Source organism: Sander vitreus, chromosome 20, assembly GCF_031162955.1.
Source record: "Sander vitreus isolate 19-12246 chromosome 20, sanVit1, whole genome shotgun sequence".
Classification (NCBI taxonomy): Eukaryota; Metazoa; Chordata; class Actinopteri; order Perciformes; family Percidae; genus Sander; species Sander vitreus.
The window spans coordinates 19,533,241-19,552,261 of record NC_135874.1 but is presented as its reverse complement, the minus strand read 5'-3'; the positions used below and the strand labels follow the sequence as shown (position 1 = coordinate 19,552,261).

General features: G+C 39.3%; 2 protein-coding genes across 2 annotated transcripts in view; one reads left to right on the top strand and one right to left on the bottom strand.

Moving 5' to 3' along the window:
• nkx2.2a (NK2 homeobox 2a) overlaps positions 1–13,687 on the bottom strand; it is a 36,231-nt gene extending 22,544 nt beyond the window's left edge. Inside the window, exon 1 of the mRNA XM_078278306.1 lies at positions 13,588–13,687. Coding sequence (XP_078134432.1) covers positions 13,588–13,687 — 100 coding nt within the window. The remainder of the gene's footprint in view (positions 1–13,587) is intronic.
• Positions 13,688–13,789: 102 nt separating this feature from the next.
• Positions 13,790–18,529, top strand: pax1a (paired box 1a). The gene is made up of 5 exons (XM_078278305.1): positions 13,790–14,054; positions 14,731–15,360; positions 16,335–16,468; positions 17,007–17,220; positions 17,904–18,529. The coding sequence occupies exons 1-5, from the start codon at positions 14,051–14,053 to the stop codon at positions 18,002–18,004; spliced, it is 1,083 nt and encodes a 360-aa protein (XP_078134431.1). The 5' UTR covers positions 13,790–14,050; the 3' UTR covers positions 18,005–18,529.
• Positions 18,530–19,021: the final 492 nt, after the last annotated feature.

Below are 19,021 nucleotides of genomic sequence, written 5' to 3'. Positions count from 1 at the left end.
GTGCCTTCACAGCTGCACAGTAAAAGTCATAGGCCGCTGTGTTTAAGGGTACACCACCTCTGTGAAGTTAGGCCTATTCCATTGTATACTTCATCTAGAGTAATTTCCCATTTCTAAACTAAAACAATCATAAATAAAATTGCTAAACAACATTGTGATTAAGAAAACATGTCCCTTTTCCCTTCCAATTCAGCTGGAAAAACTGATGTAACTCTTTCACTGATGTGTGTGCAAAGAAAAGAAAACTATTAAAAGTAGCCCATCAAACCTGTGCTCCAGGACTTGCTTGCACTTGTCTTTGCTCAAGTTCAGAAAAAGAGAAAGAGGGCGGCGAGAATGGCTCAGAATGAATCATCTGAAGACAAGGAGACAGTGACAAATCCATTTTTAGCTTTAACTCAAACATTTTAGCTCCAGAATGCTAATAACGTCTCGCTTGGTTTAGTCAAACAGTCTCTGAAGAGTGAGTATCACTTTCAGAGGTTTTCCCTCTTTGTTGACAGGTCACAGCCCTGCTGTAGAAATACCACTGACACCGACTTAACTCCCCCAGCAATAACACTTCATACAGGAGTGTAAAGTTATGATACAGGAGCTGAAGGCGGATTATATGTGCTCCAAAAATAAGAATCAGATGTTGCAAGTATCATGGATTATAAAGTGTATTTTCAGCCATGATGAGACAACAACTTCTTACAGTATTTGTGTGTGTCAGTGTAAATGTGTGTAAAAGTTGCTGTTGATTAAAATGTTGCTTCTGGTAATTTGAAAACTAATTTCTAGGGATTCTTATTCTTATGTAGTAGGATTGGTAGTAAAGAGTTTATTTAAAAGGTGACAAATTAAAGCAAAAACCAACATGTTATACAGCACTGTCCTCCACCATCATCAAAGCACCAAATAAATTATTCTTCCCTCCAGTAGAGCTTCACACACTCTTTACAAGAGTCTATGCCAAGCAGCACTGAAGCTGTTTATGCAACTCATTGTGGTGCCAGCACTAAAGACACGTTATATTTAATTTAATTTCCTTGAATTTGTCACTCATGTATGTATTTGAGAAGCCTACTACTTCCTGGCTCATAACATGGGCCTCTAATATTTACCCTGTTAGCTATGTACTGTGACTCATTTGTATTTATAGCCTACTTGAAAGGCAAGTCATAGGGGACAGTAACTGTAGTAGAAGGTTTTGTCTTCTTCAAGGATAAGTCTAGTGATGTCATGTTTCATCTGTGTATCCAAAGCATAGCTTATTCCTCTGTGCCATAAAACACATAACTGAGTCACAGCGACAGAGTCAATACGAGGAATGTGGCTACTGTAGTTTGTTTTGAGTCAATCCCACAAACACCGTCTTGTCACTGTAAATACTCAGTAGAGCACCGAATGTGTATTAATACACGGCAATAAAAAAAATAAAATGCACTATTTATTTCTGTTTGAGTAATGATGGCTAAAATCTACAATGCCCAACCGTTTTAGGAAGTTATTGAGCATGGTTTAAAAAACTGAAAGTATATATTTGGTTCCTGTTTTTTAAACGTTTCCATAGGAACCAGTAAACTTGGGGCAGAGAGCCACAGACAGGAGAAGTCAGGTATTAATGAGAGACCGACTAACACATTATTGTTTTGTTTTTTCACTAGATTTCTTGAGAATACGAAAAAAAATATTCCTAAACTTATACGAATAATGAATTGATTGCTTTCTCATGGATTCTCAAGTCATCTACTAGGATTTTCTACCACCAAACTTATTTGTTCATTCATATTTCCAAAAAAAAGACACACAGTCCACTTAATGTTTTAATATTCAATTACCAGGGAAGACAGAATGCATGTATCATCATCATTATAGCAATCATATAATTACAGTGACAAAGAACAGGAATGCCTAACTTTTCAGTCCACAACTGGCTTGATCTTCCTATCCTTGGGTATGTATCCTGTGCAGAATGTCATGACGAGGATATCCTTGCCATGTCTTTGAGTGAAGGCGGCTCTCAGCCAGTATCGCTGCTCACTGCCAAGGAAAGACTCAACCCTCTGATCCTGGGAAGTGCACCGCACTCTTTCTATTTGATGTTGTAATTGTTTCTCTGTCTCGGACAGGAGGTCTGGGACATGTTTTTTTCTGTAGGAGGAAACACTTCAGTGTGGAGTTCCATCTCTGTAGATGTTTTGGAGATGTGGCAACAGGTTGTGGTCTGCAGCATATGGGCTCACTTTAAGACCTCCACAAAAGCTTCTCCTTAGAGATAATTGTACCATGAATTAGGCCAGGGAGGCTTTGATTTATCAACACAGTTGTTGACAAAAAAGTTTCCACCCCTTCAGATTTTCCAGTGACAAATCTGTTGTGATAACCCCAAACCTGTGAGCATAACACTAAACAGCATAAAATGACACTTAATTCATCATCTTGGACAAATTGTCTTCGGTGTAATGAGTTAATGAAAGTTATAGCAAGGTGGTGGCAGAATAATTCCCTCATGTTGCAAATTCTAGCTGAGGCTCTGAACGTCCTCTAATTACACCGGATGAAGGTAAGCTCTCCTTGACATCCTATTAGACTGCAAGTCTTCTAGGAATCTCACTGAGACCTTTGACCGAACCTATAATTAGCTGTAATATGGGTGTACACAATTCAAATATGGTTACATCAACACTGACATTGAGCAATCGTGGTTTTACATTGTCAAAAACTGTTCTGACTAATAACATCATCACATGTGGGCTCCACCACATACACCATCATCATTACAACTCATGTCAACAATATCTGACATGAATCGTGATCTGCCTTGTAACTTTGACCACAAATAATTAGAAGTGGAGCCACAAGCTGTTTATACTTTCTGTTGTCTGGGATGATATTACTTTAGTTATTATTGGATATGATATGTTGTAGAATAAACACAGCAAATAAATGAAACATTTTAAATAGTCAAAATCCAAATATCCATTCCAAAAACAACTAAGGCAGGTGTTTATGGAATATGCACAAACTGACTGTTTCCCAAAACTACTGAACTGGAGCTGAAGCAATTAGTCGATTGATCAATTACAGCAGTCGATGGGCAGAACATTTGATAATCGATCAATCAGTGAAATCAATTATCAAGCATTAAAGCCAGACATCTGCTTATCAAATTTATATATGACTGCAAATTGCATACCTTTGTGTTTTGAACTGATTGTAGGACAAAAAAAGCAATTTGAAGACACAACCTTGGCTTCTGGGAAGTTCTTTCTTCATTTTTCATAGAGTAAATGATGAATGGACTAATTGAAAAAACAATCATCAGCTGAATTGATAATGAAAATAATTGGTATTTACACACAGACAAAACATCCAAACAATACATCTTCACAGACAACCAAAACATTGCACTAAAGGAAACAAACTATCACTAGCTTGGTACTATTGAATAGACTAATGTTTGTGTATGGAGAACAGACCTTATTGTTAAATGGCCAAGTAACTAAGTACATTTACTCAAGCGCTGTACTTTACTTACTTTACTCAACAACATTTATTTAACAGCTATGGTTACTTTTCAGAATTTACATTGTTAAAGTTTCCAACCTTTTTGGCTTGTGAGCTCACATTTAGATGTCTGTGAGTTGTTTGCAGATCCACCAAATAGTGATTTCTGCTCTTAACTTATCACATGGTATCATTTAAATAAGTGTTTAATGTCTAAAGAGGCAAAATGATCCAATATGTCACAAAGCAAAGCAAAAATTAATACAGATTTGAGAATCAGAACTTGGATTTTTTGTCTTTCATACTCTGTTGATCATCTCACGACCTCTAAGATTTATCTTCTGACCCTTTAAAGGGGGCCAACTCTGGACTAACTACCTAACTGTATATAAAGTAGTTCAAACTAGCTCCACCTCTTGCAGCTATAACTGTGACTATGCAATATATTGCTAGATTGTTTGATCCATCAATGCGTAAGTAGAATAGTCACAGTTATAGCTGCAAGAGGTGGGACTTTCAATTTGATACTGAAAGTACATTTTGCTGCTAATACTTAAGTTCTTTCACTTAAGTGAGATTTTTCATACACTCTAAATACTTCTACCCACTGTAAATAGCAAACAAAAATAACAGCAAGAACAAAGAAAAGACAGTTCATACTGTTTTCTTTTTTATTTATTTCAATTGTATTGTCACGTGCTTTATATTTGCCCAGTTTACTTAGCCTGCTCTTTCACTCTGCTTTTATCTCTCAATCCTACACACAATGCATTTTCTGCCAGCTGGTTTCTATTCTGTTTACACATACCAACTTCCATATATTTACAGTCATTATAGACAGCAACAAACAGACAGTAAAAGTGGATTTACACACAGGAGGTAGATATTTTCACACACTTGCTCATTATTGTAAACCCAGCGACTACAAGGTTAGGCAGTGCATTCATTCAGGAAGGGGCATGCTAAGGAAAATGGGGGAGCTATGAGGGGCTTTTTCTTGGCCAGCAAGTCCAGGCTTGGTTGCAGGCCTGTCTGTCCCTACTCAGCGCAAACATGTCAGATATTTCACCACCGGCATGAGAGAGCTAAGGTCTCCCATTCCTTTGCTGTAGGTTGAGTTGTACTCAACAGGGTTAATTTGTTAATGCTACATAATTAGCTTTTATGCTTATTCTTTCTAAATATGGTAAGCTGATGAGAGACATGAAGGATTCCTGAAATATCTGTAAACTGTAAAACACACATGCATATTTTGAAAGCTGAAAGGCAATGTGTCCAGATGTGACCGAAAAATAATCATGTGGGTTGAGTTTCTGACATTGGTCGACACAGGTTTAACTGCTCACTTAACCAGAGTCTGGAGTCCGTTTTCACATTTACACTCTTGAATCTGAACTCACACAGTGCAGCACTACAATTCACGCAGGAGAGACGTCCAGTTGATTAATCCATGGGTGTCGGGACAAACAAGTCTCCATTATACAGACACTGGACTCGAGTTATGCAGCTTTCAACAGATCACCACCATGACAGACGACCACAAGCAGGAATACATATGCATTTCAGGAAGTCAGCACAGCTCTCTTGTGAGAAAAGTGAAAGCGCAGCTCTGGCTGGAATATACTGAGAACACCCAAAACAAACCCACTTCCCGGCCCAACTGGCATCCACACAAGGGTAGAAATAAGGGAATGTATTTATGAGCATCTGGCTGTGGTTCAGTGAGGTCAGTGCACTGATAGAGCACAAGGATAGAGCTACATATTCCAGAAGAAGAGCTAGCGTGGCTTGTAGATCACGTGGTTTTCTGCCTTATTAGTAAATCTATGAAGTTTTTCATGATTTTAGCTTTGTTATGCAGTACCATTTGTTGCATGGTCAATATAAAAGTCTTTGTGTAAAACCAGCACTGCATTAGTTTGTTGGCATGTGTTTCATCCCAGAAGTAAGAAATCAAATCCAGTATGGCTACCAGCCACCTTGTCCTGTGCATGCACACATCCACACACAACACAGATTCTGATTCCCCTGTGTTGTGGCATCAATATTCAATCTGTCTTTGGGATTTCTTTGTCAGGACGGCCCGATTATGCTGGTAACATTGACTGATATGGAGCTTGGCTTTTGGAAGAAGACACACGGTTTTCATAAGCCCATTAATCTTAAAAGGAGCAACTGTCAGAAAACATACAGTACCCCTATCCCTGACATAAAAAAGGCCCGTTGAAGGCCTTGATTTCTGGTTTGGCGGAAAACGATATCACACTGCCTCCGGTAGAAGGCCTTGAATGTCCCTTTGCAGGCTTTTCCATTACGGATCTGGCATTCTTAAGTTTAGAAGCAGAGAATAACACCAATTCATGACACACGACTGGATTTACGGCTTAAAGAGGGTCATTTGAGGAATCACTGCTTATTGTTATTACAGGTGTCTCAGCGCTATATCTAAGTACAGAAACTAATTTAGGGCTAAGTAAGAGAGAGAGGACACAATGAGTGAAATGAAAAGTACTGAAGCTAAAAGTCAAAAGTGAATCAAATATCACAGCAGAATTAAAGGTTTGATGTCAAATTCCACATGTGACCCAGTGTTTTCGACTCCTTAGGCTGATTTCCAAGTAGGGCAGGCATGAATCAGCAGCAGCCGTGGATAGAGTCTGAAGTGCTCCAAAAGTAATTAAGGTTCCTCCTCTTAATTGACAACAGATCCAGCCCAGCGAAGTTAAACAACAACAAAGCACGTGAGTATAAAAAGGTGCATGTAATAATGCCCAGCTTTCTAACTGAACAGACTGGATAGAGCATGAGTTTTAATGATGTAGTAACCAACCCCATTAAAAAGTGTTTTTTTCAATATTTCATGAAGTTTATGTAACGTCATATTGGATCATCTTTAACGCAACACTTGCTAGATCCATTCATCGGCAACCAAACAGAGGAATGTCTGCACTTTGTCAATTGTATGGTAAAGTTTACGTATCCTCGTACTTAAACGGCATTAAAGGTGGATCGTATCCTCATACTTAAACGGCATTAAAGGTGGATTTCCTAAGGCTCCCAAAACGACACATACGTCTGCTCTATGTACTGCCACAAAGCGGCCCTTTAATCATGTGACCATTCTATTTAACATTGTGCCGTTTTAAACATGTAGTAATTGTTATGAAACAGAACTAGTTACGTTTAGGCAACGGAAATACTTAGCGTTAGTAAAACATCAGGGATTTGCTTAAAAGAGTCACGTCAAACTACTAAAATGAGGACGTAACGGGACGTCACCGACATCATTGCATCACAGTCTAAGGTCCGTTAAACTCATAGGTAAAACTTTGTTAATTTCAAAATGACTTTTGGTTTCACATGGGACACAAACCCCCGCTCTTATACTTTGTCACCTCACTTCCTCGTTTAGTCTCGCAGTAATAACTACAGCCACAAGGGGTCGCAGCTTAACAAGAAATGTACAGTAATTGTGGGTCGTTATGAGTTGCTAGCTTAATTGACCAAAATGGTCGTTTTCTGGGTGAGGACGGGCTGGACGGTAGCTTAGCTATTCAAAAATGGTGGGTTTGTGCAGGATGTCCCGTGTCACACTAGTAACAATTCTTACTTGTTTTAACTCCACCTTCTAGAATCAGGTCAGCTCGCTTGGAACTTCGACCAAGGTGGTACCAAAAAAGTACCAGGTACTATCTTTAATTTTTGTTAATGGAAAAACAAAAAAGAGTAAGTCAAGTTGAGTAGCGCAGAGCTATACCATGCAGTGGAAATGTGGCATAAGTGTCAGTGCACTGTTAAAACATGGCAACAAGTTCCACATAAAAATATGTTTACCTGAGCACAGTCAATGTAAAAAGGTACAGAAAATCATAAGCCCCTATATTTTAAAGCATATATTATTATGAATAGGTATACAATAGTGTTGCCTAGTCAACACTATTAATAACCTTTGGAGATGTAGACCAGAATAAAGTATGAGACAGGGAAAAGTTATTTGTTACGAATAAAAATAATAATTCAAATTGAAATCATTTAACCTGGATTCTATAATTCTGACATAATTTGGACATTTATCTGCAGGAAGTAAGATACCATAATTTTTCAATTTGGTGTGCATCACTTTTGGATCTTCATCTAGATTGTGATGGTGAATTAAAAACCATGTCTGATAAAGAGGTCACACCTTGCTGACCGTAGTCTGATAGCAGATGCTTATGTGTGTGTACTTATCACTAATACATGAGTTATCTTTTCTATTTCCACAACAGAACAACATCGTCCAGAATTGATGGTTATTGCTTCTTTTTAGAAGTCATACTTTTATCTTAATATATTAATGAAGTGCATCATGATAAGTGCAGCCTCTCTGTTCAGTCATACAGATTGCTACTGTGCAATAAAACACAATGTTCCAGAAGAAACAGCTGCTGTAATGCAGGAGTGGAAGGCCTATATTATGACATTACTTCACACTTTCTTACACTTACTTAAAGGTCCTATATTATTCTTATTTTCAGGTTCATACTTGTATTTTGGATTCTACTAGAACATGTTCAAACGCTTTATTGTTTAAAAAAAACATTATTTTTCTCATACAGATTGTCTGAATATAGCCTTATTCGCCCTCTGTTCTAAAACACTTGAAACACATTTAAGCGTCTCTTTAAGCCCCCCTTTCCGAAAAAGCCAAGTCTGCTCTGATTGGTCAGTGTTTCTGGGTCTTCCGTATCTGCTATCTCAGAGTCTCTGCACAGTCATTGCAGCCGGGGAATGACTGTAACAGCACTGTAGCAGCACTTTCTACCTATATACTGTATAGTATTTTGTGACATCACAACTGATTGGTAGTCATGAAGGTTTGTTTAAAGGCACAGTTTCGGAATACAGGCTGTGTGCATTTCTCTGTGGATTGAGCATTTTGATAGTTTCACTGTATTTATATAGCACCTCAACCTGCTTTAAAACCAAAAAAGACATGGAAATCTCACTTTTTACAATATGGGACCTTTAAATATACACAGCACTTGGTGTGAAGGCTTAAACTCAATCTGGCAAAAGTATTAAAATAACATTAACAAAATGTCTAGTTTAAAAGAAACAGCAGAAGAAGAGGTGCCGGAGACATCTGAAATCACAAATATTACTGCTTCTTCCCCTCAGAAATGTCCTCTTGACACATTTTAAAACATGTTTTTTTGTGTGTGTTTCATCCATATATTCTTATTTTGAATGAGGCATCAGATTACATTCTTAGATGATGCAAAGTGAAATATTGGTGTAAGTGTATTCCAACAAAAGGTATATGATCACAAAGTACAGTATGTGTGAATACTACCAGAATTCATACATTCCAGATCTGAGATCATATTGTAAACACTCACACTCTAGTCTGTTCATATTTTAGTAATGACAGTTTTTAACCAGTAACAGAGAAAAAAAAAGTCCATTGTATTTTCCTAATATGTTTCCACTTTAAATGAAAACCAGGTTTGTCTCCCAACACAGAACAAAGTTGTCATGGATTCCCAAGGACAGCCAGCGGTATGAAATTAAAACAAACTGAAACCACCCATTTCTAAACCAAGCAGTTTTTTCTTAGGTGGTGTAAAGTAAATAACAGAAACAATGGCTGAAAGTAGTACTAATAGAATATTTTGGAAGCCTTAATATTATATTATCTTTGAAATGTGATAACTGCAAGTAGAGGTAAAGGTAAAGAAGGTGCGCACAATTACTTTTCTTCACATACGAAAAACAAACAAATACATTGACAAAAAAACCCTGCCTCCCTAAAACTTTTGCAAGGGATCTGTCTGCTTCTCCCCACAACACAGTCAAAGTACATGCATGATCCTAAGACATCTACCTAAATGTAACAATTAGAAGTATGTTCATACCATGAAGACACTTGAGACACGTTTAGTGAAGGTCACAAGCAATTACCCAGCCTGGTAAAAGCTGGCATGTCTCACATGGCACCACTGCACGCCCTCATTAGGCGTGTTCTGCAGCTCAGAGTGGGTCTTGTGGCTATAAAAGAACTGAGCTTGCTGCCTTCCAAGCCTCCTTTTAGCAGAACCTCACCAGCAGGAGCACAAAGAAACTACACATCACCACCTCTGGATCAGATAGGAGTGGACAAACCTTTTTTTTGTAGAGGGGGGCTACTTGAGCGAGGAATCGGTGGGTTTCTTTACAGGTTGGGCTTGGTTGGCTTTCAACAGAATCAACATTGATCGCCCACCCCCCCCCCTCCATTTCTAATAATAAACGACAAGAGATTATTACCTTTCAGACTAAATGTGAAACTTTAGGTTTAATGTATTGGTTTTAATTAAAAAATAAAAATATGTGAGGGACAGAGTAGCTGCTGCAAATTGATAGCAAATGCATATTGTTTGCTTTTGCCAACACTGTTTGGATCCTTATGGGAATATAAAGAGCAGGAGGTTTTTCTCTGACTTTGTTTCAAACTCATAGCTGCATGTTGGCCCTGGTGTGCTAAATGCACACAATCTGGACCCTGTCTAATAATTCCCATACTGAGAACTGCAGAACCCCTAAACTCACAAACACTAAATCAAAAACATTAGTACACAAAAAGGCTCTTCAATAAAACACCATGGCTCATCCATTTGTGGAAATAAAATTGAAACAATGACAGAAAAATATACACAGATTCTGTTTTGTTGAAATGGGAAAGACGCATTAATCTGAGCATGATTATGGTGTTTACCTAATGAGAGATGCAAAGCTGATGTCCAACATGCTACACATTATTAGTAATAATTAAAACTTGATGCATCACAGCTACTTTATTTCGCAAATAACCCCAGAGGTAGGCCATGTGTAACATTTTGTTGTGATAGATCTGCACAAACCCGCGCGCACACACACACACACACACACACACACACACACACACACACACACACACACACACACACACACACACACACACACACACACCCCTTTGAGATAAATGACTAATACAACTTTAAATTCACCTTAAAACTTTAAAGACAAAGCACACTTGAGGAAGTGAATCCTTTGATGTCACTTAAAACCAACATCAATATTTACTGACGGGGGTCGTTGCACTTTGCGGGCGTCAGGTGTCGATCGGATGACTTAACTCCTGTCTGATCTAAAAGCGATTTGGAAGAAATGTCACACTTCGAAGCCCAGCGTCTGTTTGTGGACTATTACTGTCATAATCTTACTGAACTGAACAAACAATAAAACATAAAACATAACGCTAAACCATTTGACGTAAAAACAATATGGACATTTGAGAACATATAGGATGATCTGGCCTAAGAGATAAGCCTATATTTTCAGGACGTCAGACTGAAAAGCGGCTGACTTACTTCAGCAGTATTTAATACAAATCAAGATTTTTGTTTGCAATTATAGGGCCTTGTGCAAACATTATTGGCCCAGTAGAAATTACATATATAGTCCCTGGATATGAATTAATCATGATCTCTTTGTAACAACTCACTAAAAAAATTGAAATAGAGACAAAAACAATCGATAGCCTAATTAATAAGAGTCTACTCTTAAAAAGTAGGAATTCTACATTCAACGCTTTAATCTCTCAGCCTACTATTCAGCCAGCAACAGTAGCCTAATGCAATTAAAACATGCGGTAATATGACCTTTAGGCGGTAGGTCTAATCATCAGACAGACAAAACATCCACTATAATAAAGATGAATCTAGTGGCTTGGCTATAACCGGAAAATAATATTTAATTTGCACTCCCAGCCTTAAAACGTCCTTCCATTACTTCCATATTGGGATGTTTGGGGAGACAGTGTTAAGTTTGTGTTTGGTTTGAACACCTCTGATGAAATGGCAGTAGACTGGCCACTTGAGCACCTCGGAGAAAAAAGAAAAATACTGCAGTAGGCCACATGTAGGCCTACAGTAATGACACTTCAGTCAGTCAGCGGTGTAGATATATAATAATTAGCATATGCGTCATCCACCATTACATTTCAAATGGAATATTAAGAACTAAATTTGGTGTTTGTGTTAAGCTGTATTATTTATGTGGGCATATATTGTATGAACACAGTTTATCCTGGAAAATGAGGGGAGCCGTTCAAGACTGTTTTTATTTTGTCACACACGACAAACCTAAACAGACGGTTGCTAAACCGTGCACCTGATAGGCCAACACATTTTAGGATATATGTGCAAAAGTTAACTGCACCAACGGGTGTAGTGTGTAAAGTTCACGTGGATTATTTATTAATATTTTTTCTATATTTCCCTCATTTTTTAATACATGTATTTCAACGTCCATATGGACAAATTAAAACACATTTTAGGGAGAAATAATTTAGCAGAATACCGTGAGATTCCAGTAATAAACCAGATCTCTATTTTGTACTATATTTTGTACGGATATTTGCTGTTTATCTAACCTACATAGTCTGAATTTAGACTGTAGAAAATCCAATATTCTGCCGCGCACAGGTTGGTCTTTGATAGGCTATATATTTTAAACCATCTGAACATTAGAAATAAAATAAAAATAAAACATGTTGAATTTATCAGTCAGAATAAAATTACTTTAGATGTCAAAGACTGTGCGCATTTGTAACCTATCGCCCGTGCAAAGGTGAATAAAGAAAAAAACAACTAAGTAATGCAAATTAAATGTCACAGTATAGGCAATATACTGCATTCACGTTTGCATGTAGGCCTATTCTTCGCATTCCAGTATTCAATTAAAGACTGTTGTAGGTCTAAAAACAGACATTTCATTCGTTACATGCAATTACATTATATCAGACAACGACTGCAGCCTAGTGATACAATGCATACATTAACACGGCAAAAATTATGTTAAAAAACACATGTAGGCTATTTAAAAGTTGTATAGAGGCATAATACAGGAAGAAAAATAGTAATATAGTCAAAACTATATAATATGAGTCGCACCTTCTCATGTTGATATCCATATTAAAACATGTAATTTATTTTCTATTGAAGCATGCAGAAAGAAGTTTGCATACCCCGAATATAGTGCACATGTCAAAGTAGTGCTGATAAAACCATGCAATTCCTACGTTGTCCACATGAGGGGAGTCCTGCCAGCCAAGCAATGGAGAAAAGACAGAGAGAGAGACATAACGATAGGGAGTGAGTGAGACAGGGACACAGACGGAATGAGACTGAGATCTAAAATACCACTCATTAAAACCATCACTCATACTCAGCAGCAACAGATGAAGTTTCCTCCGGTGTGCCACCACTCTGCAACACGCATTCAAAAAGGCCACATCACGCAAATATGAGATATGAATTGACTTCACAGCCAGACATAAAAAAGGGTCCATCACTAGAATCTCCAGCACCCAGCTCCTCTGACCCAACCTGATACTTTCCATGTGTCCTGCTCCCGGATCTGGATGGTGAAGTGGCCAGGAGACAGAGAGGAGAGGGGTAGTGGAAGTAGTGGTGGTGGGAGAAGGACACTGCACCTTGTTACCATTGGGTCGACTGTTAAGTTTTACAAGTAACGTTTTGCGAGCTTATAAACGATACCTTCTAAACTTCCACAGGAAACTCCGAAAACACGCTGTGATAATGTATGTCTCTGGCATCCAGTCGATATACCATAGTCTGGGAGCGCTGCGATCTACAGAGGTATCGATTACATGAGCCCCGTCTCATGTTTGATGCTCCAACACTGGCTTATAAAAAAGACTCAGTCTGCTAGTGTGCAACTTTCGCTCTAATGGTCAAATGACTCGATACCTTCACTTTGTCCAACCCTGCGCGGTTATATAGTCAATTTATGAACCACTATGCAGAAAAATATATATTCTATATTATTTATGACGTAATAAAACGATTTAACTAAAATAGCCTGGACAATATTGGCATGCAAACTAGCCAGCATTCCACTCTCATCCACAGGCGTACTTCCAGGTGTATTGATGTTATTTTTAATATCAAGCATGCACTCCCTCTGATGCACATATATTACCAATATAAAACACTGGTAACCAGTCTAGGTTTACTGTATACTGTCATCCCAGTTTGGGCTATATATCTCTTATGATGTATAAGTCCTTACCAGAAGGCTGCATGTTGGATGAAACGCTTTCCTTTCTGCCACTTCCCATATGCAAAATATTCAAGGAGGCTGCACGGCCCCAACCGGATGGGGTTTGCATTGGCTGACAGAATTCCTTGCGCAGGACGACCAATGAAACCTAAGCAGAGGCTCGTCGTATAACAGCAACGATTGACGTGGAGGACGCATCAAATTAATTCCAGCAGACGCCGGACTCTCCAGGATAACTCCAATTTGCTTTTATCGGATGAAGATCACTTTGGTGCCATTGTACCTTGCAGTCACTTGTCTCCAAAAAAAGAGAAGGGGGCGCGCTGCACTCGGTGGAGATTTTTAAGAGGTCTATCTTTCCTTTTCTGGGGCTCATTCCTCCCGTTCCCCTTCCTTCGCTGCCTTCGCTCGGACACATTCAGCCATTTGAAGGGACACCTATATTTCCCGGCATCTCGAAACATATAGGCAAATGGGTAAGCCCGTGGTACCATCTGCATGCTTCACTGGCAGGGAGCTTATGGAAGCGTATCCAGGCTCACCACGCCTGCGTAAAGGCAGAACTAAGCATTGTCTTTTTTCTTCTTCTCCAAGTTCAGATAAAGCGCAAATGAAGAGTGTCTTTTGACGACAGCTTGTCATGTGGATTTCATGGTGGATTTTCCCAGCTGTTCAGCAGGCATTGTTAAAAGCTTTACATCTTAAATGAAATCACACCACCAATTATGCTAAGAAAAGTATGTCTTTGAAGAGCTCCCGAGTGTCAATTCCTCAAGCTCGCCATTTTTGATGTTGTTTTTTGTTGTGTATGCAGGCATAGTGGAAGGGAAACTCAGCCAGAAATAATTTACACACTTTCGTAAAATTGCAAAATAGCGGGTACCAACCAGAGATTACCACTCTGTGTAGGCTGTCAAATGTTATGCAACTGGTGTTAATTACAGGAGCTGGTCTGTGTCAAACTGACGCGGCATTTTAAAGTTGTTTCTTAATAATAAATACATTATTGAAATGGTTTTATGGAAATATATTTTGTGGCAGAATATGTGAATTACAATGGCAACATGAGGATATTATATTTTATTTTCTGCATGTCAGAAATGCATTCATGCAGTGTAAATATGTGACTTGTGTATCTCTATTCTCCTGCAGAGCAAAACTATGGAGAGGTGAACCAGTTAGGCGGCGTGTTCGTCAATGGGCGACCCCTGCCCAATGCCATACGGTTAAGAATAGTGGAGCTGGCTCAGCTCGGGATCAGACCCTGCGATATAAGCCGGCAACTCCGAGTCTCCCACGGCTGCGTGAGCAAGATTTTGGCGAGGTACAACGAGACGGGCTCCATCTTACCCGGTGCCATCGGTGGAAGCAAACCACGGGTCACGACGCCTAACGTTGTGAAAAATATCAGGGAATACAAACAAGGCGACCCCGGGATCTTTGCCTGGGAGATCCGGGACAGGCTTTTGGCAGATGGAGTTTGTGACAAGTACAATGTGCCGTCGGTTAGCTCGATCAGCAGGATTTTACGCAACAAGATTGGAAATCTCTCCCAGCCCAACCAGTATGAGAGCAGTAAGCAAGCCTCCGCGCAGGTCGGGCTCTCCTACAACCACATATACCCCTATTCCTACCCCAACACCATGTCGCCCACTGGTACTAAAATGGGCAGCCCTCCTGGAGTACCGATGACGGCTGGACATATGAGCATATCCAGGGGCTGGCCTTCTGCACACACCGTTAGCAACATCCTCGGTATACGAGCCTTCATGGATCCTGCAGGTGAGGAAAACAAGCACTTTCTGCTCTGGGAGAAATCGTAGGCCTGTGCGTCTCTGTGCCATAATCTTTTAGCTCTCACTGTCCTCACATCAGAACTTAATAAACCCCTGCAGCTGGTTATTAGTGTGTTATTCAGCATGGTGAATCGCCATAGCACTCCGTACAACCGGTTCAGGCAACAGGCAGGACAATGTGTCCATTAGAAGTCGTGCAGGCCTCCGTTTTCACTATTCAGCCAGAAAGCATTAGGCCACTCTCAAAAGGCCTTTTCATGGGTGATGCATTTGCAAACACCTTGCTCACCTGATATATCCCTTCTAATCCCTCAAGTAGTCATTACAGCCATTTTATCTTTGCCTTTCTGGTCCTTTAGTCAGTTTTTATCCAGTGTTAAGTCGCGTGGCCCAGTGTTTTTTTGTGCCATAAGGTCCAACGTCATTAAATATTTTAACTCTGTTTATTTATTTTTATTAAAATAGCTCGATGCTGTAAACCTATTTTTACGAGAATGTTGCTTCTTTTACGCAAAGATAACATACAGGGTTTTATACGATAAGCCTACATTATTATTAATATACATGTTTAAATAAGGAAATACTATTCATAATAGGTAATAAAATGAAAAACTTTATCGTTTTTTGTGTTCTGTTTTGTATTTGTCTGGGTATTTTGTCACAAACCCAGGGCTATTTTTATAATACACACGTAATACAAACAATTACGCACTATATTGATAATTATATTAATTTTATTTTATAATTGTTTGATTTACCCTAACTTCAAAATCATTTTAAATAGGCCTGCTGTTTTGAAAATGAAATGTGTTTTATAGCCTAGATAGGCTCATGAGTAAAGCGCTTTAAATATGTCTATAATTTATGTCATTAATTATAAAGCTAAATAGGACTGCTTTGTTTTAAGCATTTTTCACGTTTTCTACATATTTGACATGAAATTACTGTTTTTTAAATCAGCCATTGCTGGGGCGGAGGGATATCCACCAAAAATGGAGGACTGGAGTAGCGTCAACAGAGCAGCTTTCCCCGCTGCTCACACGGTCAACGGGATTGACAAATCAGCCATAGACGCCGACATAAAATACGCTCAGGTAAATACATATCTGAACATGTGTACATCCTGTGACGTTTCTACACCAACTCTGTTCACTCTGCATTGCTATAATTGCGCCATTTTCCTTTCTTTGTGGGAAACATGTTTAGTGCCAAAATAGGCATAGGCCTTCAAATTAGTGCTCTCGCTACAAAGGTCTGTGGCAGAGTTGTGAAAAGTTTCCATATCTGGGGACCCTCAGACTAAGTCATTTAAGGCCACAGAACTCTGCTTGATAAGATTCTAGCCCTGAGACTCGAGGGAGTTTTGTTACTGTTGATTAAATGTTCTGTTTAAGGACTGAGACAGACAGACGGAATCCATCTGTGTAAACATACTCTAATTAGTCTTATTTATGGTGAATGGAATTATAGTGAATACACTGTATTCCTCAATTTCCTCTAACCTACTCAGACACATTCTTTGAGAAGCACTGCTGGAGGCCACATATGTCACTGTCACGTACATTTATAAGCGCTGTGCGTTTGGGGTTTTGTCGTGCTTATTTTGTCTGTGTCTTATCTGTTTGCCTGCAGCCCTCCTCGACACTGTCCAGTTATGTCTCGGCGTGTGCTTACTCTCCCACCAACCAGTACGGGGTGTACAGTGGAGCAGCAGGCGGATACGTGGCCCCGGGTCACCACCACTGGCAGCCGCAGAGCCCGACCCTGTCCCACCCAGGCGGCGGGATGAGCATGCATGCAGGGGAGATCCACTCGCCGATGACCTTCAAGCATCAGGCCCGAGAAGGTACGGAGCGAGATAGAGTGGGACTGGCAGCACAGTTTAATGTAAAAACTGGTGACAAATGTGAAGAAAAAATTAGCTCTAGGATGCAGTTGCTTTATATTTGAATGCATTTTGTTTACAGTGCAATATGTATTTATATTAGCATTATTATTTTATAGTCTTTACGTCCGCACAGTCGCTCTCCCTCCACCGTGCCTTTCTCACGAACACTCAGTTTCGCAATAAACAACGACTGCAACGAGTGTAAACATTTACCAAATCCCAAATGAAGCGTAATTATACGTCAATCATTAAATCTTGACCTTCCAGAATTGGCCTACCAGGTGGTCCGAGGACATTTTTACACACATCAAATGGAAGAGAAGCTTCATTCTGTTAAAGAGACTGCTTGTTTGTGTATTTCTGAATAGTCTGTTCGTTTCAGATCTGTTCTAACTTGTAGGACAAATTAGTCTTTGGTGTTTTTTGCCCCCAACGTCTCCTTCCAGGCAGCGTGGCAATGGTTATGTTTAGGTTTAAGGTTAGGGTTAGGGTTAGCTGCCTGGAAGGCGCCGTTGGAGGCAAAAAACACCATCGAGCGGAGAAATAACTCGCGTTAAACGAATTTATATCAGGGTGTAAATAATAATTTGACTTGAAATGGCGTGCACAGGTGAACTGTATGTCTTGTTTGTGTTGTGTAGGAGACAGAAAACCACCCACTCCCCTGAGCAAGCAGCAGCAGCAGCAACATGAAGACTTGAACAGTGTGCATGGACTCAGTCTCCCTACCTCATCATCATAACCGGGACTTACACCACCTTAATTACCAGACCCATTTAACTGAACTCTTTTCAACAACTCCAACAGTAAGTCTGAACACTAACGGCTCGTTTCTCAGAGTGTTTGCAGCTTACAGTCAAACACAGGCCTATTCACATTCGTTATGAATACAGTATAGCTTTATCGGCCTTATGGCCATATGAATGTAAGCTTGCATGGATGCATCGGTGTTTCCCCTCCCAATTTTTTGAAATACTTCATTTTGCTAGACTGTATATTCTCTTATGGAGACTGCAGTTTTTATTTTTTAAATACACTTTTGTCAGTCCACTCTGTCATTGATGTGTAATTATAAAAAACCAAAGGGCTACTCTGTAATCCGCCATATATTATCATAATTTGTGGCCATGATCTCGATTCTACAGTGACTCAACTATGTGAACAAAGAGGTAAATTGTCTAAATGTAAAATATTTGCCAAAGCTTTAATTATATATTTTTATAATTTCATTGTAAATATAAAAAAATAAAGGCTCTCTTAAATGCCATGTGGTCCTAGTTTATATGTTTCAGTATAGATCCATGAAGGGCACGAAGGATATTGTTTGGTTCATCCCGTTGGTTACAGTCTAAGTCATGGAAGTTAGGTGTTGATGATATCATCTTAAAATACAGGAAATTTAAGTTTCCCTGAGAAAGTATCGGCTCCCTAACTTCAAAAAGTGACTTTTGGTAATGTGTTAAAGGGGTATACCAAACGCTGTCCTCTTTCCAACTGGAAGGAACAGAAAGATGACTTTCTCTGAATGGAAGTTCGATCAGTGACATTTTGTTTTCTGTAAGTGTCATACAAATAGCCTACATTTTAACATATAATAAGTGAATAATCGAAGTTTTTGCACAACATTTGAACCTAAGGGAATTGAAATATATTGGGTCATTACAACACTACCTAAGTCATTTATTGACTCAGGTGTAACACGTCCACAGACTGGGCGCCTCCGCTGATGTTATCTCACTTGTAAATGATACCTGCCATG